At 41.0% G+C, this 24,654-nt stretch overlaps 1 protein-coding gene across 11 annotated transcripts in view; it reads left to right on the forward strand.

The window, feature by feature from the left end:
* Window positions 1–24,654, forward strand: part of LOC146641961 (nck-associated protein 5-like) — a 188,676-nt gene that overhangs the window by 141,141 nt on the left and 22,881 nt on the right. For 10 of the 11 annotated variants that reach the window (XM_085397959.1, XM_085397949.1, XM_085397950.1 and 7 more), the window contains 8 exons: window positions 2,186–2,254; window positions 5,082–5,120; window positions 5,248–5,367; window positions 14,328–14,432; window positions 15,369–15,557; window positions 15,888–19,441; window positions 20,029–20,134; window positions 22,099–22,186. In XM_085397959.1, the coding sequence (XP_085254085.1) occupies window positions 2,186–2,254; window positions 5,082–5,120; window positions 5,248–5,367; window positions 14,328–14,432; window positions 15,369–15,557; window positions 15,888–19,441; window positions 20,029–20,134; window positions 22,099–22,186 (4,270 nt within the window). The remainder of the gene's footprint in view (window positions 1–2,185; window positions 2,255–5,081; window positions 5,121–5,247; window positions 5,368–14,327; window positions 14,433–15,368; window positions 15,558–15,887; window positions 19,442–20,028; window positions 20,135–22,098; window positions 22,187–24,654) is intronic. The other variant, XM_085397951.1, reaches the window with a different exon arrangement.

Raw genomic sequence — 24,654 nt, forward strand, 5'->3', positions numbered from 1 at the left:
CAGCGTTAAATGGAGAAAATGGGGTTCAGTGGGGTTGCAAAGCGGCTTGCAGATGCAAGTTAAATAGACTTTCATGACTTCTATGGGCAACATTAAAGGTGATTTAACTTCCAAGTTTGAAAAATGAAGCCAACGTAGTAGTGCCTTAAACCTACATTCTTTTAAATAATCACTAGGGGGCGACAGCTCTGGTTGCAAAAAAACTTCCAATGCTGTAGATGTCTGTGGGAAAACGCCCCTCAGCCCTGACCTGTGTACACACTTTCCAGATGAGTTAATGAGCTCAGTCATTCATTTTGGATTGTATAAATTATTTAAATTAATTAAATGCATTTTCTAAATTATGGTCATTCTAAGGATGAGAAGCACATTAAATGTTTCACTGTTAGATGCACCCCTCGCTGGTTTCAAAACAGCGGGATGGTAACCGTGACAATATTTCAAACCAGTGGGTGATGTCATGGTAGCTATATCGGTCTTTTGTACTGTCAGTGGTGACTTCAGATGAATCCTGTTTCATTTCTAATGACAACAAACAGCTTTAAAATGGCCCAAAATAGATTTTTTTCACATAACATGAGCATTATTAAATAATCGAAGGTTTTTAGAGATTATATTATTTAGGCGTCTGCTCTGCCCCAAGTCATGAATAGATTTTAAAGTTAGTTACAAGAATTGTTATTTACACTGACATTATGACTGCAGGGTTGTTGTGGTGTTATAATAATACACTGAACTATGGCAGAATATGATAGCGGGATTACACGGTTTGACTGAGAAGGTTTATTGTCAAATTTTTAGTGCCTGTTGTGCTGAGTTGTACTATTTTCAATGACAGACTAATCCTTTTACCTTGATTCTTGGTCTCAGAAAGCATCATCCCTGAAAAATATTAAATTCCAGTCTCAACACAAAGAAAGTTAATTTTCTGCCACCTGCCAAGGATGTGCTCCCGCTTAAGTGTTTTCCCTGGTGTAGACACCTCAGAGCCACCGCCATTCATTCTTCTAACAGCGACATAACTTAATACAATGAAATGTTTTTACTATTTTGGCATAGTAACCTTGAAATTAAATGCTATATGATTATTTAATATAATATTTCTGGTGTCTTCTGAGGGGCAGGAATGTAAATAATCCGTCCAAACCGTGCTACCTCACAGACCTAAATGTCACATGCATGTGTTTCCATGTGCAGCCCTGTTGCTAAGAGAGCGGTGCACTTCCAGGTTGCTCATCTCTATAACTACAGCACAAAGAAAGAAGGACACAAGCACGTCCAGTCGCCAACACTTACAGACTTGCATGCCACTAAAACAACATAGCAAAACTGATTTTAGGCTGCGCGCGGACGTGTCAGATAGCGCCTCATACTGAAGCTTGAGTTAAAGAAAATGAGCTGCCGTGTAGGCGAGGCTCTGGTTAAATCATCACATATTTTAAAAAGTCATGCTCATTTCTTTTTGGGTGTGAATAAATGGGAGCTGATTTATTTGTTTTTCTCCTTCTGCAGTTAATGATGGGAATATGAGTCTTCGCTGGCACATTTGAATCATAAATTAAGTTGTGTAACAGTGATAAATACACTGTCAGGGGGATTTCCCAAGCTAAATGCATCTCTTGAAAATAGAAACTAACACATGAGATGCTCGAGCTCTCTTTAATTGCTCGGGCCATTCATTAGATTTGCACTCATAACCACACGTTGCAGGCTTTGAGGCTTTAATTAGTCAGTGTTTCTTCGTAAGACAGCATCGTTGGACTGTTTTGGGTTGTAATCATGTTTCCCATGTTTTCATCAAGGGATTGGTAGTTTCTAGTAAAGGGCAGAGGGCGAGAGAACCAAAGAGTCTGACAGCTCCTAATATGCTGCCTGCCTCTGACAAATTGGAAACTCCCAAAGATCAATAGGACGCCACCTCATCGCTTGGCAAGCAGAGGAGATATTCTTATTAGGTCCGGGCTCCAAACGGCTAGCTGCCGCCCCAAAGTTCAGCATCATAACTTCCATCCCCTTGACCTTTTTCTCAGTTGCACTTGGTAAATTTTTATTGGCTGTCCTGGTTCAAAGTTGACATATGACCTTTGTGAGGGAAGTCTCAGTCTTAGCCGGAGCAACGCTCGATTGCCGCTCCTGTCTCTGTTGTTTTTTGATCAAACATAACTGGAGTGTGTGTTCTTTGCAGGAGGAGAACTCCACCCTGGCCTTAGAGAATGAGAGTCAAAGGGAGCAGTACGAGCGGTGTCTCGACGAGGTGAGTGCACACCTTGTTTATCTTTATTCATTCCAGGCAACATTCAAGGACGTTGAGTGGCTTGTGAGATGTTTTACTTACCTTGAAACTGAATTTGTTTTGACAGAATAAAATAAATTGTATTGTGGACCTGAAGATTAAGGTTTTAATGAGGTCCTGAGCCATGCTATGGTTATCTTACAGCTTGGCAATTTACTCCAGCCACAGCTCGAGGAAGGCTGGAGAGAATTTGTTGATAATGACAATTAATTTTATTTTTCATGCAACTAAATCTTAACGCACACTCTTTTATCTGACATTTTTTGTCTTTTCACATCCTCTGTTTACTTTTAAACTGTTAAGTAACAACACACACACATTTACATAACTCTATACTATCCAGGCTAAATTAATAGAAGATATGATAGTTAATAGCAGTTGCCTTTGGAATTTTGTTATGTCTATGTCTGCACTATATGTCAAATAAAGAATCTAAAACTTCACAACTACATGGATACTACTTATTTTCCATACTATTAGCAGCTGCAGTATACAGCGCAAGTAGCTGGTAGGCCATCAACAGTATATCTATATGATGCAAAGACAGGAAGGAAGTGAGGAGGAAGGACATGAGGATAGGCAGACAGTAGGTGTGACAGATGGGTTCAAATTGGAGGTTGGGATACCTGATAACAATTTTCTAAAATTGAAATTCAAAGACACAACTAGAATTTCACTCATCAAAACTGAAGCATAGACTTCTTTACAGGCTGTCAATACAGTTACCCACACATTAAGCCGTATTATTTGACAACTAGTTGCATAAAAAATACTCCAAAAAGCACCAACACCACAAAGACAGCAGCACAAAGTATCTGAAATTAAGCCTAGTGGACAGCTAGCAGCTAGGTAGGCACTTACTTTTTCCTTAAACAAGGCCAGTTTGCAACAATGTATAATTTTAGCATTATGATAATACCCCATTCTTTCTTTCTTTGGTTTTGTTTTTTCATGCTATAATTCACCAGGACCTAATGCTAGCTAGTGTGAATAGCATAATACACAACAGAAATGCGGTAATCAGTGCTAAAAATGAAATACAAAGAAACTACTAGAATTTCACTCTTCGAGACTGATGCACTGAAGTACAATTATACACACATTAAACTGTAAAAGGCACTAACACTACAAGTACAGTCACTCAAATTAGCTTAAGCTAAGCTTATCGTACAGCTGTTATAGCATACGGCTGGTATCCATCCCTCTGTAAAGTTCTCATGGAAGCTGAAATTATTTATAGAGCCCAAAATGCTTCTTGCATTAGCCTTTAAACATGTTTATTTCTGCTGTAAAGTTGGTCATTTTAATATGAAAATCTGTGGGGATTGACTCATACTTGGTGCCAGCTTCAAGTGGCTATTTGAGGTACTGCAGTCTCTTTTGCTCCTTAACTACTTATTTTTCCTTCTTTTTGTAACTGTAACGTGCAGTTAAGTGCTTGTGATGCAAGTCTGAAATGTCAGCTTGTATGTAGCTTCATCCTGACATGAACCGGTGTTTGTGCAGAAATAGTTTACATAACAATATCACTTCTGTGCCCTCTGGTTATTTTGCGAGAGCTTGTTAAGCACTGTTTAGGGAGCTACATGAGGGAAATGAAGCAGCCCCGGCTCTGGGCTGTGCCTGCTTGCTGAATCACTCCGGGATGGAGGGAGCGCTGCTAAAGGAAAGCATGTCCAGCAGGGACAAGTCGCCCAATTTGTCCTCAAACCGACAAGCTCAGCAGACTGAGCAGATCTGCCGCAGGGTGGGAAAGACTGGTGAGAGCATAAGGGGAAATAAAAATGAGAGGGGGTGAGGAAGAAGATCGAAAGTTAAAAAAAAGAAAAGAAAGTACAGGGAAGCGGGGCCATTGTTATACAGAGCTGCATCCTCGATGGATTGCATCTGGAGTAAACTCAGCCTTCGTCTCCTTTCTGCTTCCCTGCTCTCACTAAGATGGCTCAGCTCGGTTTTGTTGTGTTTATTTGTCAACTGTTTTCCTTTGTGGTTGGCTTTCGGTGGAAGGACGGCTTAGCAATAATCCTGTTTTAATGATGGAGACTGTGTGCGCCCCTCTAACTAGAACAACAGTGTAACAGAAGGGATGATTATTTTTTATGTTACACCAGCTGTCTGTGTGAAATTTTAAAGTCGTTTGTTGTGTTTGTAACTTGTTTCCAGGACGTACAGCGTGCGCAAGTTCACATCCTCTGTCAAACACCATTAACTCCAGTTTGTTTGATCACAAGAGGCAGATCTGTAACTTTGCGGTTCCACAAGCAGGGCTCATTTTGCTATGTTTACCCCCATCTCTCTTCGTTCAATAAACGAGAAACGAGGCGCTCGAAAGAGCCGATGGGGCTTCACGGGGTATTAATGAGCAATCAATGGGCAGTAATCGTAGACGCTCCTCCATCGGCGTTGCGGTCTGAAGTGCGAACCGCTCTGAGACCAAGACCCGGGCACAGCAGCACTTAAGTCAGGCACACCTCTGGTACCCTACATCAACCAGGCACTGTCAATACCACCATTATGCTGTGAGAGCTCAACATTGTCTGCACGAGTGTGTAAAAGAGACACACACACCCAATAGCGGAGGAAAAATGTGCAATGTATTGTGCCACAGCGGTTGCTTGGGCTCATAATAATTCATCCGAGGTGTAAATTGGCTGAGGAAGTACAAACACTCCAAAGTGCAGTGTAAGGGTTTCTATAGAGGCCCGGAAGGGTCATATGAGGTCAGGACTTTATTATGGTGCCAAAGCAGATAAATTATATTCTGTGATGTTTTCTTTTTCTCTTTAAGGTTGCCAATCAAGTCGTGCAGGCGCTTCTAACCCAGAAGGTTTGTTACTTCTTTTTCTCTTAATGCATGCTAATATAAATTAATGGATATACTCTCAGTGTTGTTCTAACTGTCATGTGAATTTTACACTCAGACGATGCTCTTTCTATTTGTCCTCCTGAATCAGGATCTGAGGGAGGAGTGTCTGAAGCTGCGAACAAGGGTTTTCGATCTCGAGCAGCAGAATCGGGCGCTCGGTGTTTTGTTCCAGCAGAAGATCAAGCCGGCCTCGGACCTGCTTCTCCAGGTACGCTGCCCTTCCCAGAACCTACCCTCCTGTCGATACACTACATTGTAGGTGATCAAATGGCAGGAAATGTATCGTTAAACAGGTAAAGAACAAAAAACAAAGAAGAACAGAGTGTGTTCCTCCCCTCAGCCGACCAGACCGGTCGCTGCAGATGGCCGCCCCTCCCTGAGCCTAAGGGAGGTTTCTTCCTGTTAAAAGGGAGTTTTTCCTTCCCACTGTTGCCAAGTGCTTGCTCACAGAGGGTTGTCTAATCGTTGGCCTTTCTCTATATTTTTGTAGAGCCTTTGTCTTTCAATACAAATCACCCTGAGTTGAATGTTGTTCTAATTTGGGGCTATATAAATAAAAGTGAATTAAAAATACAGAGGAGTTCATGGTCCACTCAGTGACTGTAAGATGTCCAGGCCCTGTGGCTGATGATCAGTTAATCGAGTGCTTTAACCCTCTTAATGTGAATCAGTAAGGAATGATTTAGTTTGCACAGAGCTGCAGAGAGTCCTGTCATATGCAAGCTTTGCAGGATTATACCGTCCTCAGCTACTCCTTTGCCAGTATACTTTTATTTTAGTCTCGCTACTACCACATAAATGTTTTAGTAATGCACAAAGTACTGTATATAGATATTTGAACTCAAACATAAGTCTTTGCTCTGGCTTCTCCAATCGAAACAGCCACCTCCTCAGGTTACTGGAACAGTTTATGTCTCCTGTTGCTCAGACAAGTTACTGGCAAACTTGAGCAGCAGACTGAATATCATATTATATAGTTAAATTTTATAGTTATTAATATTATTTATCCTGAAAAAAATTCAAGGTATACATTTTAAAAATTAGTTGGTCAGTTTGGGGTCCTATAGTTTTAGCCTGAGTTTGCATATCCACACTCAAACATGGTGGAAAGAACTCCAGTAAACGACCCTGAGTACTTCTTCTCATGCATTTGAAGTTGTTTTCCATTTTTAGTTGTTTTTAAAGAGCTTTGGGGTCCTAACCAGAGAAAGAGACTGCTAAAAAAGAAAAGAAAAATAACCCGTAAACACTTTGATTGTTTACGGGTTTACATCTTTCTCTCTAAGCTTACATATGTGCCGTTTAATGTTACTTTTATAGTTTTATGTTGAGGATTCACATGAAATCGGGTCTCCCTGCAGCACGGCTTTCTACATTAAAAACTATGTTGGAAGTCTTTAAATGGCAGATACAAACTTAAAACATCTCCTGCCTTCCCCCAAAGTAGAGCGTCTTCCCTGGTGCCCTCTTGAAAACAAATCCCCTCCTCCAAATCAAAATAACACACTTCACATAAGTTCTGAAATGTTTGCAGCGCCAGGGCTATAATCTCCAACTCTCCACATCCAACAAACAACAAAGATTTGAACCCTGTAGCCATCACCAAACATCACTGTACTTGTACACCCCATAAACCCTATATTCTCTCAGCAGGAGTGGGTGTTTTTTTTCTCTCCTTTTGGTCCCAATTTACTGAAAAGTGTCCATGTGTCCATCCAGCAGACTCTGTAAGGTGTAATTATGAGGCTGACGGACCTGCGGCTGTGTTTTTACGCAGCTATTGTCAACCATGATACGAAGTCAGAGGGGAATATGATGAGTTCGGAAAGTGGAATGTCACATAATTGTGGCTCTTTCGGGAGAAAGAAATTATGGGTAGATAAGGAAAAGGAAGGACATGAGAAAGCAAAGCAAAAACAGGAAGTGGTACAAATGCAGAAAATGAATTTAAAAAATGAGGAAAGAGAACTAATGTAGTTGTAGGCGTGTTAGAAAGATCCTTTCAAGGTACTTCTGCTGCCATTAGCAGACAGGCAGGAATATTGTTAAGTGAAAGTGCAATATAAAAGGCTGGAAGAAGGATACTGCCGACACCGCAGCGGAAACCAAAGAGGTGCAATCTCACTGAAGAGGTGTATTAAGGCACTCAGGAATATGATAGAGTTTGAGATCAAGTTCAGTCGTTATTGAGATCCCATGCGGGTAATTGGATTGCGGCGTATTGCTTTATATCCCTCTGGCATCCAGCCGAGACTGTTTTTCTTCTTCTCTTTCCGGCGTGATTCAGACATTATGAGTACGTACGTAACGTAAGGCAGGTGAAAGGAACATAATCATGTAACGTGTGCGTGCTACAGTGCTGTTTGTGTGGTTTCTACAAGCGTGTGGGTTTTTGTCCGCTCATTATTTAATAGCAACATTTTAACCATCATCAGGGTGATTCAATGTAAGAGTTAATCATAATGTGATCACACCTCTCCGGATGCTCGGCGTGTCCTTTATGAGGGCTTCAGTCGTGTGGGAGAGCTGTTAAAAACAGCTATATTTATCCACGTCACAAAGGCTCGGGACTTCCTACGGAACAGCTATATTTTTATCTGTCGTGCTGTATAATTATTATTTTTATACTTATTTTTTGCAGAGTTAGATAAGAAGATCGAGGCCACTTTCTTATCTTCCTGTTCATTGTAACACTACAACCATAGACTCTATAAAAGATGGATTTAGCTGCTATTCATGGGTAGTAGTGGTGGTGAAGTCACTCTGAAGCCTCGAGCTGAGCATTTCCTGTTGTTCTTATCTTAGTGTTTTCAAACCAGATGTGACAGCTGAGAGGCAGAACCAACCAAAAAATGAGTACAATGAGCATAGCCAATGAGCATACCCTTGATAATCCTCCTTTCTGACTCCAATAGTGACCATGAGCTACAAAATGAACTTTGTGTTTTATTTAATAACGCCTGAAATCAACAATTGAGGCCATTAAGTCATCAAGAAAGTGTTTATGGAGGTCCCAGAACAAGGGAGCTTAGACTTCAATGCTTTACCTCACCCCCAACCGATTGTGACAGATGGCTGCCCCTCTTTGAGCCTGGTTCTGCCAGAGATGTCTTCCTGTTAAATGGGAGTTTTTCCTTCCTGCTGTTGCCAAGTGCTTATTCTTAGGGGGTCGTTTGATTGTTGGGGATTTCTCTGTATTGTATTGTTTCTCTGTATTGTTGTAGGATCTTTAACTTACAATATAAAGCACCTTGAGTTGACAGTTGTTGAGATTTGGGGCTACAGAAGAATTGAACTGAGCTAAATTGAATTAAATATACAACCAGAATGTCATGGGCATTCTGGTTGTATAGATGGGCAGCCATCTGTCACAATACATAATGAATGTCAAGTTCATTATGTATTGTGTATTTCTGATACACAATACACACGGTCTGCCCCCGCAAACCGTGACACAGAAGTCTGTGTGTTCTTCTTATAAAGAATACAGGATTTGTGTTAGCACAAAGCTCACAACTACACTACAAAATGTTACATTTATTAAATATGGTCAAATGGAATATACTGCATTGGTACGCATTCACTTTATATCAAACACATTTTCCTTATTAATTAAACATTTGAATGATTTGATTGTTTCCTCTGACTGGTCTCTGGGCCTATGTTACTGGGGCCTCAAATAAAAGCTAGTTGATAGTTAGCTTAACCCTCTCCTCCCCCTTTTTAATGGATTACACATTTAGTGAAGTTGAAAAATGCAAGAATCTTTTTTTTTTTTTAACATAGCTTCTCTGTTTACCACTGACGTGCTAAGCACAGTGAACCAATTACACATTCATCTTATAGAAATGAGGCTGTCATTATTTAAATAGTCATAAATACTCAGTTGAGAAGTCTGCGTAAGCGTACAGCAAAGGATAACAAACGGGTTTGGATTTTGTATCTGTCAGATTACAGATAGATTTTGTGTTCAACTTACTAAACCAATTGAGCTGAATTACTTAGGAGAATATGAAAATAACCGGGGTGAGTTTTCATTTCTTTTCTGTCCTACACCCTCAAGCCGAGGGAGACTTAATCACCGATATGAGTGTACAGTTTCCCATTTAGCTCTGGACCTTTTTGCTTATCAGTAATTAAACGTTCCCCAGTTCCCCGTGGGCATCTTGAGTTCCTCTGATAAAGAACCATAATGCATTTGACTTGAGGGGGTAGGGACAAATAAGTAAATACTTCAGCCTACTCCTTTTCAAACAAATAATGGAATGATATTTTGTAATGATTGTGAAGGCACATGTTTGAAATGTTTGAAATAAAAATGAACTGAACTGAACTGAACTGAACATTTGATAGTGAATGCACCGTTTGTGCACCTTCGCTGCCTTCAGCTGAAATGTTTTTGTGTGAAAATGCCACATATTCATTTCTGACATCCACATGTTAAAAAAAACAAAACAAAAAGCAAGATTTCTCAAACTCTGCACTACGACCAGCTATGTGTAGTACCAGCCACTAATGCTGCTCGGGCTAGTAGCAATTGAGTCACCCATTACTGGGACAAATGCTTGTTTTCTTTTTCAAACCTAAGAGCCCCAAGGACACAACATGCATGCCGTGACCTCATTACTGCTCATGCGGTTGTGAAAAAGTTGTAAAAACTTTGTGCACAGAAGAAAAAAAGAAGTTTGCAATAGCAGATTTAAACAAATACTCTTCCACAAACATAAATAACAAAATTTGCAGAGTGGAGCTTTAGAATGTCTGTTTTTAATGGAGCTCCATATATCTTACTTTATTATATTGCAGCGGAGCATTTGTCTTAGTTCCAGCTACAGTGCAGTGGGCAGTGTGTAGCTGGAAATTTAGGAAGAGCCTTTGTGATGAGTCAGACGTATAGATCAGGTCATGCAGGTGAGCATTATGTGGATGAGTAGGTGTGTGTGTGTTGTGAATTAATCTGCGAGCACGGCTTTTCTCTCTTGTGCATGTGTGGGTGTGTTGCAGGACGATGTGTTTTTGACAGCGAGTGCCAATACTGACGTATTTGTTTGGAAGCTATTCTGGGCCGACGTTCATTATCTTGAAATATGACCACTGTCAAAGCAGAAAAAAAGCAACAACAAAAGAACAAAAGCAGGAAGGCTTTTTCCTTCTGTTCAGTATATCTTGAAAAGTTTGGCTCCCAGACTAATGAAGTTACTCCAGACGTTAGCTAATAGTCAATAAAAGGCCATTATTTGCATGATATATTGCAGTCATCCCTGCATTAATGGGACAATTTACATTTTTGACTTTGAATGTCAAAAAGTTCAAGAAGCGTACAGTCGGCCTTGTCAGCTAGCATTTCCTTCACCTATCTTTCCCCCCGTGACCCTGTGACACTATTGACTGAATCGTTGATGAGGATGCTGAGGAGGTGAAATCCAGCACCGTCATGATAAGATCAGAGCCCCCCCGTGACAGCTCAGCCACTCCCATCCTGTGTGGACAGCATCCAGGCCCGGCCGTGTCGCATCAGAGCTTCATACACAGTTATCTCTGTGGACAGAATAAAATAATAACCAAACAATGTTTATTTAGATGGTGCCTTTTACAAGCAAAAACTGCAAAGTGCTTTATAGACAATAATCTAAATTTTAAATAAAAGGAAAAAAAAGATCAACTACAAATACTGCACATTTATTAAAACATGGTTAAGAGCACTGTGAGGGTGAAAAGGTTTAATGTAAAAAAACACAAAAGCAGAAATGGAACGAAGCCGGTTGCTAAGAGTGTTTAGCTTGACGCAGGTCGGTCACTGTAACCTCGGCAGCTCAAACACCGCCTGTTCTTAGTGAGATTATGTTTAACAAAAGATAATTTTAGATAAAAAATGTTACAAGGAAAGTGTGAAGAACTAAAAGATTAACAAAGTAAAATGACAATTACAGAACCTGAACTGTATTTTTTTTCACAAAACAAAATAAACTCAAATCCTGTAGATGTTTTTTCATCTGTCTTAAATTAAAACTGTTTCGATATGGTTTTGATGTTTTCTTGATGAAACATTCGTTGAAAAAGGTTGTCAGCTTTGTTTTTTTAACAAACCATGTGAAAAAGACAGCTTTTTATTTAAAAACCTAAAACTATCACATATCATAATAATAATAATACTAATTAGGCCGTTTATACTGCACAATAATTAAAACATGCTTAAGAGCAGTACAAGACAAAGTTTAGACACAGAAGCAGAACTGTCACAAACCCGGGTACAGAATTACCCGAGTCCTAGCTGGCACAGGCTGATCACTTTGACCTCAGCAGCTCAATCGCCGTCTGTTCTTGGGAACAGTGGGATTGTGTTTAACAAACAGTTACAAACAATTTTACAGAACCTGAGATGCACTGTATTTTGACAAAACGAAATGAACTCAAATTTTATTTTATCACGTTTAGTCCTGTAGAAGTTTCTAATAATTAGTTTTTCAGCAGTTTGTCGGCTTTTAAAAAGAAAAGTGAAAATTGCATATTTTTTATAAGACAAGAATTTGCACTTAAAATATATTTTTTTTATTTAATCAAAGAAAACCCCTAACTCTCTGATGCATTTTTTTTATGTTAGGTTTTTTTTGCTCTTTTGCTGTAAATGCCTTAACACACACACACAGACATATATATATATATATATATATATATATATATATATATATATATATATATATATATATATATATATATATATATATATATATGCCCAAACTAGTACAACTGCACGATATTACTACTACTACTTTTGCCTTTATTTGCTTTTGAAAGAATGTGATCTCCTAAGCTTTCCAGGGCACAGAACAGACCCTTTATATTTATAAATCTGATGAGTGTTCGGCATCAGTCATCAGTCCCATTTAGTCATCTCTGACGTGGGAGAAGAGGCTGAGTTTGGGTTCGTCAGCCCCTAGTAATATCTGTGCTGCTCAGGAGGAGCACCTCCCCACAAGACGTAAGGAGAGCCACATACTGGAAGGACTGAGAAAGCTCCAAAGGAGGAAACACAGGAGCTCCTCCTGTTCCTCCAAGGTCTCCAAGTCAGGCTACAAAGACTGCATGAACTCCAATGAGGGCATCTACTCACTGGGCATCAAGAGTAGCAGTAAAGGGGTGTCTAGGCCTACCCATGTGGGGAGAACTGCTCAGGGAAAGAAGTTCGCTTATGATTCTGATGATGCAGATGATGAACTAGCACATTCTAGTTGTAGAGATAACATCCCCACCAAGGACAACTGGTTTCACTGTAAGAAGCTCTCACACAGCATCTCAGACAGTTTATGTAGCTGGGAGGGAACGCAAGACAGCGGAGGTGACACTATCTCAAGTCCTGTGGCTACTAAACACCCTTCTGGGTATGACTCAAAGGAGCAGCCTGAAAGACTCATGAGTTTTATTAACAGCCTTCTCCCTGAACGAGGGCGGATATCAGCTTTTACGAGACCATCGAAGCTGCACCTCACCCCTACTGAACCAGAAGTTCCCCGTCTGTCTGATGCGGATGATCTGGAGGAGTTAAAGTCTGAGTCAAGTGACATCCGAATGTGTGTATATATATATATATATATATATATATACATATGCCCAAACTAGTACAACTGCACGATATTACTACTACTACTTTTGCCTTTATTTGCTTTTGAAAGAATGTGATCTCCTAAGCTTTCCAGGGCACAGAACAGACCCTTTATATTTATAAATCTGATGAGTGTTCGGCAAGATCATTTTAAAAGTTAAGTTTTGATCTGTAACAGGCAAAAAAAAGATAGAAATCCTCCCTGTAGCTTAACTGTTTTTGAACTCACTGAAACCTGAACACGTTAGAAAGAACTCTGTGCCAGCATCTAAAGCCGGATGCTTTTATAAATCTTACAAATGGTAAAGAATACGGTCCTTATACAGTCTGTTCAGAGGAAACATGGAAAATGGGCATCGATCTGTTTCCATGGCAAATTACCACCTTGTCGCTGATGGTACAAAAATCAGTCACGCTAACAGCTTATTCACAGGCTTTCTCTAATACAAAAAGCAGCTTTTCTTTTGGATTTTTTTTTGTCTGAAGTTGGAGTGAAAAATCCACAATGAATGCAACACAGGTTACTTGTTCTAAAGAGACAAAAGAAAGCAGGGAAGTTTTGGTGTCATTAGAAGTCGTGTATTTTTTCTTTTCACAAGTCGATATACACAGTCGGGAAAGAGGTTTATGGAAGTAAATAAAATGGAAACCATTTTTATTTTAAAACGTTCATGCCATTGAAGGAAAATTTGAGGAGATCATTTTCAAAGCTCAGTTTCCATTTACCGTGGGTGACTTTTGCTTTTATAACACCCAATTTATTTTCTTCAAGGGGTGCACAGCATGTGAGTCGCCACTTACTTTAATGGTAGAAACTGAATTAAAAAACAAAACAAAAACAAAAGAAAACAAAGCGACCAGTGCGTAGAAGCACATGCATATACTCCCTAAGTGAGCATTAGTTCTACCCTTGGCAGGAAATGCAGCACAAGATCAAGTGTTCTGTTCCTGCAGATTTCTAGTTTAAGTTAATTTGAGCTCAGGGAATCCAGTGTAATTAAGTTCTGGGATTAATATGTGGAAATGTATTTGGTTTTGTATCCTTCCCTCTTAAGCATGAGAGTGAAATAACAGAAGAGACTAGCACAAATAAAAAAGGGGGAAAAAATCAAAGCAATCCCAAACTCCCTGATGCAATTATTTCCTATTCACATTATTATTATTTTTTTTTTCTGGACGATGACATTAATGACTTTGAGAGAGAGAGGGATGAATCGGGGCTCCGTTTGGCACCAGTGGAGGGAATCAGATAGGTAAAAAATATTGCTCCGCCTCAGCCTACTGTGCAGTTGTTTGAGATTTTCAAAAATGAACTCAAATGATTACTTTGTTTAATTGCTTTCTTTTAATATTTGTCATTCGAGGGAGATTTAGACAATACTCAGATCAAAATCCTCACGCCCAGCTGAGATGCTACAAAAAGGAATTTCAGGCTATGCTGTGCGCCGCATAAAGTACTGATAAAGATCTTCATACCAATTATGCTCTTCTGTCATCTCAGATGCTCCTCTTGAGATCCCCCAAAGTCAAAAATTCATCTTTGCGTGTACTTCCCGTTTGACTTTCAGAAACTCCACTCTCGGATCATGGATCTGTCTGCAGCAGATTTGCTCCTGGAGCCAGAGAGAAGCAAGGCTTTCCTACTTTCCAGGAATACAGACTCCCCCTCTAATGTAAGCCTAATGGGAAACATTAAATGCACTTTTTTTCCCCTACCCATATAACTCATCCAAGTGTTGCAGCACAACTATACCCCCGTCTCCCATCAAGAAATCATTCCAAGATATTAAAATACAGATCTAAAATCCAAATCCGTGACCCCTCCTGTGCTCTCAGCAGGAAAAGCCAGCAGTATCACTTGGCACTAAGAGGGATATATCCTTGTCATATTACCAGAAAACCATCGATTGAGACTCGTCTTCAGTAAAAATGACTCCACAGGACACTCTGGAACATTAATCATCTTATATATTATGCATTAAGGCCCGAAAATGAGTTTGCTCCATTTCCTTTGCCCTTTTACCCCTCTGAGGATGCCACCTGATAAACCCTAATGCGTGCCATCAGAGCAGAAAAAGAAAATGAAATAATAATGGCTGAAAAGCAAATTATGAATCATCTTGTAATCAGGATGAGCAAAACCTCTACATATCCTTAAATAAGCCGTGTTAAGTGACACGCACACGAATGTGAGATTAGAGAATTGAAAACTGTGCCATGGATGTATCAGATTCCTCATCTTAAACTCCACTGTCATTGTCAGATTGTCTTCAGGGAAATGCTAATTGGACAAACATCTGCCGCGGTGTGGTGACTGCACACGAAAGATGATTGATATCGGTATTTCTTTAAGTTTGAAAAGTGCAGTACATCGACAATTTAGTCGACTTTTCTGTGATATTTGATTGGGTGTCTCAAGGTTTTCTTCAATACCTTTCATCACAAAATCAACAGCATGATGGCAATTAGATATGCAGCAGTACCCAACACATAAACACTTTTGATGTCTAGTCGGACTAAAGGAAAGCTTATGTAACTCACAAACATTGTTAAGCGGCCATGTAAGTGACTCCATCTTAATGCTATGTCGCCTCTTTTCTGTGTCATAGGAGGTTCAGTTGAATGGAAAGGCAGGTCTCCCTGTGGCCAAATGTCTGAGCCAGCTGAGCCTGACAGTGCCAGCCCCCGTGTACCCACGCAGCAGCTGTAGCAGCAGTGAGCTGTCGCTGTCGAGCGCGTGCAGTGAATTCTCCAGCGGCTCGTACACCTGGAATGATGGACGCTCCTGTGGGAAAATGGTAAACCACCTCGCTCATCAGGCTCATTAGGGGTGCTTTAGTCTTTATTTCGAGACCTTAATTAATCCCACAACCTTCATGCATGAGTTTGCTGATTATGTTTCCAATTGGAGTTTAAAGCTTCTGAGAAAATGTGAGATTTCATATTTAAAGACAGTCCTGCACCATCCTAATTCCAAGCATTTAAAATATGTGGTGGAATAAAAATAGCTTGCACGCAAAAGCCAACATTATGATTTGCTTTTCTCAGTTCTATTGCTTTACGTACTAAAGAATATGTGTTCTTACTACACAGAGACTGACTCTGCCTCCTTTCTCTTTCCCATTTAGTCATCTCTGACGTGGGAGAAGAGGCTGAGTTTGGGTTCGTCAGCCCCTAGTAATATCTGTGCTGCTCAGGAGGAGCACCTCCCCACAAGACGTAAGGAGAGCCACATACTGGAAGGACTGAGAAAGCTCCAAAGGAGGAAACACAGGAGCTCCTCCTGTTCCTCCAAGGTCTCCAAGTCAGGCTACAAAGACTGCATGAACTCCAATGAGGGCATCTACTCACTGGGCATCAAGAGTAGCAGTAAAGGGGTGTCTAGGCCTACCCATGTGGGGAGAACTGCTCAGGGAAAGAAGTTTGCTTATGATTCTGATGATGCAGATGATGAACTAGCACATTCTAGTTGTAGAGATAACATCCCCACCAAGGACAACTGGTTTCACTGCAAGAAGCTCTCACACAGCATCTCAGACAGTTTATGTAGCTGGGAGGGAACGCAAGACAGCGGAGGTGACACTATCTCAAGTCCTGTGGCTACTAAACACCCTTCTGGGTATGACTCAAAGGAGCAGCCTGAAAGACTCATGAGTTTTATTAACAGCCTTCTCCCTGAACGAGGGCGGATATCAGCTTTTACGAGACCATCGAAGCTGCACCTCACCCCTACTGAACCAGAAGTTCCCCGTCTGTCTGATGCGGATGATCTGGAGGAGTTAAAGTCTGAGTCAAGTGACATCCGAATGTCCTTTAGCCAGCCACCAGAGCAAGCCGAGAGGGACTCGAAGAGGTTGTCAAGAGATGCTGCCAAGCTGATTACACAGCAGTGCTTGCGGAGAGACCAGGTTCGTACCCAGTCTGCAGATGGAAGACCCAGGCCTTTCAGCCTGATTAAGGAGCCCAAAGTGGCCAAATGCACCCAATCTGAGGAGAGCGTGTTGGCAATATTTGATGCAGAAGGAGAGCCTATTGAACTTTGTGCAGAGAAACTTGCAGCAGCTGCTGGGACTCAAAAAGACATTCAGGGTAGCAAAGTAGTTCCTGACTACACAGAACTGGTGCCCCAAGAGAGGCCAACAAAGCAGAAACCCTCAAAATCAAGAAACTACAGTGTTCTTGAGTCTCCAGAGAAGCCGTCTGAATATCAGATCAGGACCCACAAGCCAAGGGAGCAAAGCAGTAGCAGGGAGGGAAGTGCAGAGAGGCTATCAATGCAGCTGACTCCACAACGGAAACTTATCAAACCACCAAGCAACCGAGCTAGTAAAGGCCTTTCCATCCCTCCCATGAATGATGCTGCTGGTTCCAAGTACAGTAGTTCAAAGATACCTGGTAGTAATAAACCTTCAGGATCCCCACTGAGATTATCTAAGGGCTCTGCCACTGAACCAAGTAACAGCGGGAACTCAGGACCCCCTGGGCAGGAGAAGTCCCCCTCCTCTCCGACAGTTAAAATGTCCAGATTCATCAAGACACCAGGAACCTGTATTCAAAGCCCAAAAGCGGTGAACTCAAAGCTCCCCAGCAGGGCCGAATGGAATAAGGGCGCCTCATCGAGTTCCCCTCACCTCTCAAGGAGACACCTGGAGTATGCTGACAACGGCGAACAGCCAACCAGAGACAAACACTGTGAAAACAGCAAAAATAAACTCAGGTCCCCCTCTCCTCCCCCTCCCCCGGGCCGCACCACCTCTTTACTGATCAGACCAAATTACGAGGGGTCGCCAACCACTGTGAGGGGTCCACCCCCAAGTTACCACACCTCACTTTTACCAAATATGCAATCAACGCTACCCATCAAGGATAAAGACTGTTTAGACTTGGATGCAGGCTACGGGACTGCACTTGCACCTCAGAAACTGGTTGACAAAACCAGTCAGCACCTTCAAAAGTCCCCTGCCATGACTAAGACACCTGCTAAAGGCGATTCCAAGCGGATGACCACGAAAGACTACCTCCCTTCTGCAAACTCAGGGTGTGCTCGAGAACCTGAAACCGCACCTAAAACCTCGAAGAATGTCCCTCCTCCCTACAGTGCCCTCAGAGGGTCCTCATTTCAGAACTCACCTGCAAGCAAAAAAGGATCTGCTAATAAAAATGTCCATCAGTCAGTGCAGAAGACCTCTATTAGTTTACCTGTTTCACTTCAGGACACACCTCAAGGTCAGGCAGAGCCACAAACTGGCAAAGCTTTAGACAGCTCTATTATTATGTCCCCTAACCTAGCAGAAAAAGCCTCAAAGACTCGCATCCCAATGGGCTTTAAGGCATTTTTAAAGTCTCCTCCTAGCCATAAAAATAGTCCCTCTATACCAGGCAAACAAGAGAAAGATCATATCAACTCAGTCTCCAAGGAGACTGTGACTTCAAATGCTTCTGCCCAGTGTGACAACTTGCAGACAGAGTACAATATTGATTCGCCATCCAAGATGTCTGTTACAGAGGGGAAAGGTGAAGTCCAGTGTAGGTTACTGGAAGAAGAATTACAAGCTCTTATGGTGCCAGAGGAAGGGGGTGTTTGTGATAATGGGAAAAGGAGTAGTCAGCTTTTTGGCAGATCCATATCTATTGCTGCCAAACCTCATTTAAAGCCAGCGTTAGGGATGAACGGGGCAAAAGCTCGTAGCCAGAGTTTCAGCACCAACTACATTGAAAAACCAAGCATCAATTCCTTAGATGGGCCGGGAAAAATCAGAACTCAGATCATTACCAACTCAGGGGAAAGGGGGAACTCTCTGTCGAGACAGAGTTCCTTAGAAGCGACCTGTGCTGGGTTAGCAGAGAGCCCTGTTCATTCTCCAAGGACAAGACTTAGCCACTATGGAGGGATGACAGGGTCAAATAGTCACGGCATCCTCCCTGACAGAGCTTTCAAATCGGGTTCTAAAGTTGAGGGGTCACAGGGCACAGGGAAGGGGGAGGCAGTCATGTCACCTTCTCACAAAGTGGTTCGTAGTTTACCCATCAGTGATCGGACTGGTTTAAACATCCGTAAGCCATCGAAGGTTGCCTCTCATCCACAGTTTCATCCTCCGTCCTCTTGTGTCTACGGCTTGGAAAATCCAGTTAGAGAGACAGAAGACAAAGCAGCATTCCCTAATGAGGCAGACTTCAGCAGGGAAGTCAAAACCCAGGCGGACTCCCCAAACAAACACCCAGATATGGAGGAGAAAAAAATCAGCCCAACAGTCACCACTATTGAAGAGAAAGTCATGATGGGAATTGAGGAGAACGTGCAGAAATGTCAAGAACAGGAGAAAGTCGCTGCCACCGAGGCCAAACAGAAGACGGGTCCCTCTCTGGCAAACTGGTTCGGCCTCCGTAAGAGCAAACTTCCAGCTCTGAGTATTAAAAAAGCCGACTCTCCCAAGGGAAAAGAGGAGAAGAAAGAGCTGAAGATCGGAGGCAAACAGATGAAGTCTGACAAGAAGAAGGATAAGAAGAAAAATGATAATCAGCAGAAAGAAAGCCAGGAGGTGCAGGGTCTGTCTGAGATGAACAACAAGCTTAGCTCCATTATGGACCACTGCAACAATCAGATGGGTCAGATTGCCAGTCAGATCCAGTGCACGACGGCCTTTATTGGAAAAGACCAGTTCGTGAAAGAGCTTCTTGGCAGGTGAGTTAGCAACACCTTTGTCATTAAGAAAATCAAGTATTATTATCCTAATTGATCGGATGCTGTGCTGATTATTTCCTGTCACCGAGCTTTCTCAGAGATGCCTTTCTACCAAGTGAATCAACGATTCAGAAGCAAAGTAGTAGCTCTATTACATTAAACATGAGCAATCCCTACATTAAGCTTGTGTGTTCAGAGAAACACAAACAGCAGCTGTCTGTTTGAGGTGTGACTCTTCACTAGTGAGCATAAACAGTTTGGGGATCAGACACATAGTCAGCAACACTCAGGATTATTGTGTGTTTAAGCCACAGTCATCTACTCTCTTTGCTCATTTTCCTCTTCAAAAACCCAGCTGACAGATTTCAAACACTTGTGAAGTACCACTTCATGCAGGTTGTTAACCGTGCGATGACATTTCCATGTGTGTATGTGTGCGTGCACATATGTGTTTACCTGCGCGTTCATGAAGCGAAAGAGTGGGTCAACGCAATTTATCAGGAGTCTCGCTTTCTACCTGGTGAGTTGATAAAGGAAGTACTCGGCACACAGACATGAAAAACAGATCAAATCTTATTTCCTGACAGGACCGCTGTGAAGGGCAACTCCGTGGCCACATCGCCGCCTGGGATCGCCACGCCCAAAAAACACAGCGAAACGAAGGGAGATATGGAGATCTGTTCAGATACTGCTGTAAGTAGACAAACATGCACTGCGGACTTTGTTACAGTTTTTGGGGCAAGCTTGTTTGCAGTGCACGCATACGTGCAAAATTCCCATAGGTTTTCACACTTGTACAGTATGAACATGTTCACAAACAGATCCACAACACCTCTGCCTCTTCACCATCACATCCCCTGAAGGCTCAATATTGATTCGCATTGTGTTCTGACTCAGCCTACAATTCATCGCCTACTTTTTTTATTATCAAACCCAATCCTGTGTTGTTGTTGTCTCCACAAAGCTGAAGGTTTTTAAGCTATATCTCACATAGAGGCAGCCATCAGGCTGTGGATGTAGTACAGACTTAAATTAGGCTCCTATCAGCTGTTTGATTTTGTAAATCATATCAGTGCACTTTGTAAGCAAAATGCTAAAATCTTGACCTTGTGGGTTTATTCTTTATTACCTGTCAGTCAAAATGCCAAAATATGACGGAGAGCCTGAGAGCTTGAGAGCGACTGAAAGAAGGGAGACAGCAATAATAAAAGAAACTGAAAGGAGCAGTCTGAACAGGGGGAAAGAATGACAGTCTCACCGCATAATGTAGGAAATTTAATCCAGATGATGTGAAATTTTGATAACATGGAGGAGCCCCTTATCGCAGACACTCAATTTGACAAAAGAGCCATTTAATACCATCCTCCAAGCTTTCCGTCTATCTTCTCCCCACAGAAATACAACAAAAGAGCCACACTTTATGACCTACAAGCTCCTTTTACACCACCCCCAAAACCACATTTTTAAAATAACCTAATTAAAGTATGGCAGAAAGTCTGTGACAATTACCTTACTTCTTTCTGAACAAAACTTTCAACACATTTCACAAAGCCAGAAGCTTGTCCAGTCCTCTGGAAAGTCATATAGTACGTGAATCGGTTTAACCGATCCTTTTCATCCACAATTTTCTTTTGCACATTACCTAAAAGAAAGCCTTTTAAATTGATAAATGTTAACAGCTTATACTAACAAAGCTGCATCTATACGGTCTAATATATCCAGAAGGTATCCTGGGGTATGTGGACAGCTTAGCTCAACTCATCTAAAAGAAAAAAATAATTAATTGATAAGCAATAGAAATGTAACTATAAACATGTATAGGGATTTGGATTGCGTAAGTAATAAAAAATTAAGAAAAGGCATGTCAAAATACCTGGATAAATGTTGGCATAAGCAAGAGAAATTTTTTTTGCAGGAAAGTCACAGTAGCTCGCTAAAATTAGGGTTAAAAAGGGAGAAATTATGACCTAACAGCGTACCTATCAAATAAAAATTTAGATGAAGAAATGAAAGAGCAATAAAACTTGCACCATCTAGCTAAAACTAGCTTAAACCATTACACAATCTAGCTAGAAATATGAATCATTTTAAATTATTAGCAAATTATTAGCAAAATAAGAATAGATGAACAAACTGTCAGTCATCTAATAGTTGGGATATTTCACTAGTGCTGCAGTTATACTAGTCATACTATACTAAAATTATTCAAAGCACGGGCTTTCACTGTTATTTCAAAGTTGGGGACCACTCCCAGTAAATGTATGCCAATCTGTCTGAGAGTGATTGCAGGCAATCTGAGCTAGACTAGGATTGTTTGGAGAGCGGTTGCTGCAACATCTTGCAATCAGTTGACCAATGTGAAAAAATTCAGGGCAGTTACTGAGCAACCACTGATTTTCTCTGTTCAAGCAAGAAGGTTTCTGTCCTATTTGTACTGTGGTGTGACTGAATTTAATTGCTATGATTGGTTACTAAGCTGAAAGTGTTTCCAGTTTAAAATAATTTTCAAATAAACGTGTTTGAACTTGAAAAGTGGGGATGGTGAGATGTTCTCAGGTCTATCTGACAAACCTTTAAGGGTGTGTCAGAAAAAAGGTTTAAAATCTCTGCTTTACGTCATAACTTTGTCACTAACATGGAGTTTGTTCATTTTCTAGACCCTCATAATGACAGAGAAGATCAACCTAAAGGCTGAAAATGTAGAGGGACACATCCCAGACGCAGCTTGTCAAGACCACATGTTAGGTGAGTCTATGAGTTACTTTTCAGCTTTCACTAAAGGCAGTTTAAAAGAACAATATCTTTCCTCTTCTCTGATTTGAGTTGTTACTTTGCCTAAACTTCACGTCTTCTCTTCTCTGGGTTTCATACTCTATCTGCAAGTGTTTATCTCACTGAGTACAGGTTTTCATTTGGCTTAAACCTGTCAAAAATCAACCGGTGCAACAAAGCATTAACACATTTTTACAGTTGCAATTTCCTGATGTGACTGACAACTCAAGTCCGTCGCCAACTGATTCCCCTCACTGCCAGACTCACCATTACTGTGGGGAAATAGCAGCGGTTGCAAACGGCACGTTGACAGTCTGTTCAGGTGATTGACGTGCAGCCGGGTGATGTTTCACAATGCCTGAGCAGCTAAAGAAGTGAAAAAATAAATGCATCAAACAATTGTGAGATGAGATGATGACTGTTATTACTGCAGAGCGACAAACTTACATTGTAGATTGTAGCTCGGTGAGGGGAAGGAGGGGGTGTAGGTGCTGTTTACTGGATGTGGAGTGCACCGTGTTCATTACTCAGCTGTCACTCACCGGGTTATTGACAAATTGTTTCACAGATTCATCTCAAAGTACATAATGGCATGCTTCTTGAAATGTAGCTCTATTGCAGGTGTGAATTTAGATTTGCTGATAGCAGGGTAGCGATTTTGTTTTTTCTCTTAGTTTTATTAAAATAAATTAGATGGGTTATAACCCCAGCCAGTTTGTTTCGGAGGGAAAAGAGAGGTGTGCAGATAAGTCAGAATCATTATTTTATTTGTTCCTTCATTGCCTGATTTTATCTACTGTTCTGATTTTATCTGTTTTGATTTTATATACTGTTTTGTTTGTTTGTTTGTTTGTTTGTTTGTTTGTTTGTTAAGTGGGTTTAGAGCTCTGGGTAGCTCCCCAACTGGGTCTAGACTGGGTCTAGAGAGTATTTTAAATTCAGGGAATTTAAAATAGAAAGTAGCTCGTCCACAGAAGGACTGGTAGCTCCCCTTACGATAAGGGTTCAGATCGCGCGAACAGGTGTGGGATTAGAGCTCTGGGTAGCTCCCCAACTGGGTCTAGACTGGGTCTAGAGAGTATTTTAAATTCAGGGAATTTAAAATAGAAAGTAGCTCGTCCACAGAGGGACTGGTAGCTCCCCTTACGATAAGGGTTCAGATCGCGCGAACAGGTGTGAAATGTGTGTGTTTAATTAGTTTGTTTGTTTGCTTGTTTTAATCAATTTTAAATCATGCTTTTTATTTGTTTTTGTTTCTAATGTCTCTGTAAAGCACTTTGAATCACCTTGTTGTTGAATTGTGCTATACAAATAAATTTGCCTTGCCTTGCCTTGCCTTGCCAAAACTTGGGAGAACACTAAAACTGTAAATAAAATAGCTTATTCTGATGGCAAATGGTTAGGATGGCTGTACTATCAAACCATTTCGTGCTTTATATGTGCTATAACTGTAAGAGAGAAGAAATCGAAAATAATAAAAGATGTAAGTGAAGTAAAGGTAAGAACAGTATCGCAAATAAAACTTCAAATAAAATAAATAGTATATTCTAAAATCTCAGAAACGCTACAGGGAGCTGAAAACCACTAAAAATGTGTCCTTCTTAGAAGCCGAGTTGGAGCTGCCACTTAGAGCAGCTGTCTGAGGATGCAAAAGACCCGAGGGCCAACCTGTACATGCATGTTAAAAATAGAATTGCAGGACAGCGTGTACTGCATGTAAAAGAGGTCATTTAAGGTGATGAAATTCCTGACTCTGTGATTCCTTTTAGACAGGGAAAAGCCCTATGGGTACTTTTTTCAAGCATGTAACTTTAGAATTTTTGTGTCATTTTCAGCTGTGATAGGTAGGAGTTTTCAGAGAATGAAAACCTCCAAAAACCAACTAGCCACCAGACACAGCTGGTGAACATACACTGACCGGACACTTTATTAGCTACCCACTGCTAGTAAAAGTATTGGACCCTCTTCTTCAAAACTGTTTCAATTTTTCATGGCACAGATTCAACGAGGTGCAACATTCCTCAGACTTTTCTGCCCATATTGACATGATAGCGTCACATAGTTTCTGCAGATTTGTCAGCTTGCACATCCATGTGAATGGGCTTTTAGTTGCTTAAGCTCTGGCGACTGTGGTAATCTTTTGAGTACAGTGAACTTTTTGTCATGTTCAAGAAACCAGTTTTATTTGAGTTTTGCAACAAGGCACCAACGACAACTATGCCATGTTTAAAGACACACCTTACTTTACCATTGTGATGCTCCTGAAAGGATAAGAATCTTTGATTGCTGCTGCTAGCACAGACAGCTTAAATAAACAAGCCACAATGTACCGGCTGTACACTGAACAAAATGTTTTTGTTACATTATTACAGTGTGCACACCCCAGTGGCCTAATGGATATTCTTGTGTAATTGCTACAGAATAATTTATGTTATACTTTG

The sequence above is a fragment of the Rhamphochromis longiceps genome, linkage group LG23, assembly GCF_057381845.1.
Source record: "Rhamphochromis longiceps isolate RC_006_pf linkage group LG23, R_longiceps_female_GT1.1, whole genome shotgun sequence".
Lineage (NCBI taxonomy): Eukaryota > Metazoa > Chordata > Actinopteri > Cichliformes > Cichlidae > Rhamphochromis > Rhamphochromis longiceps.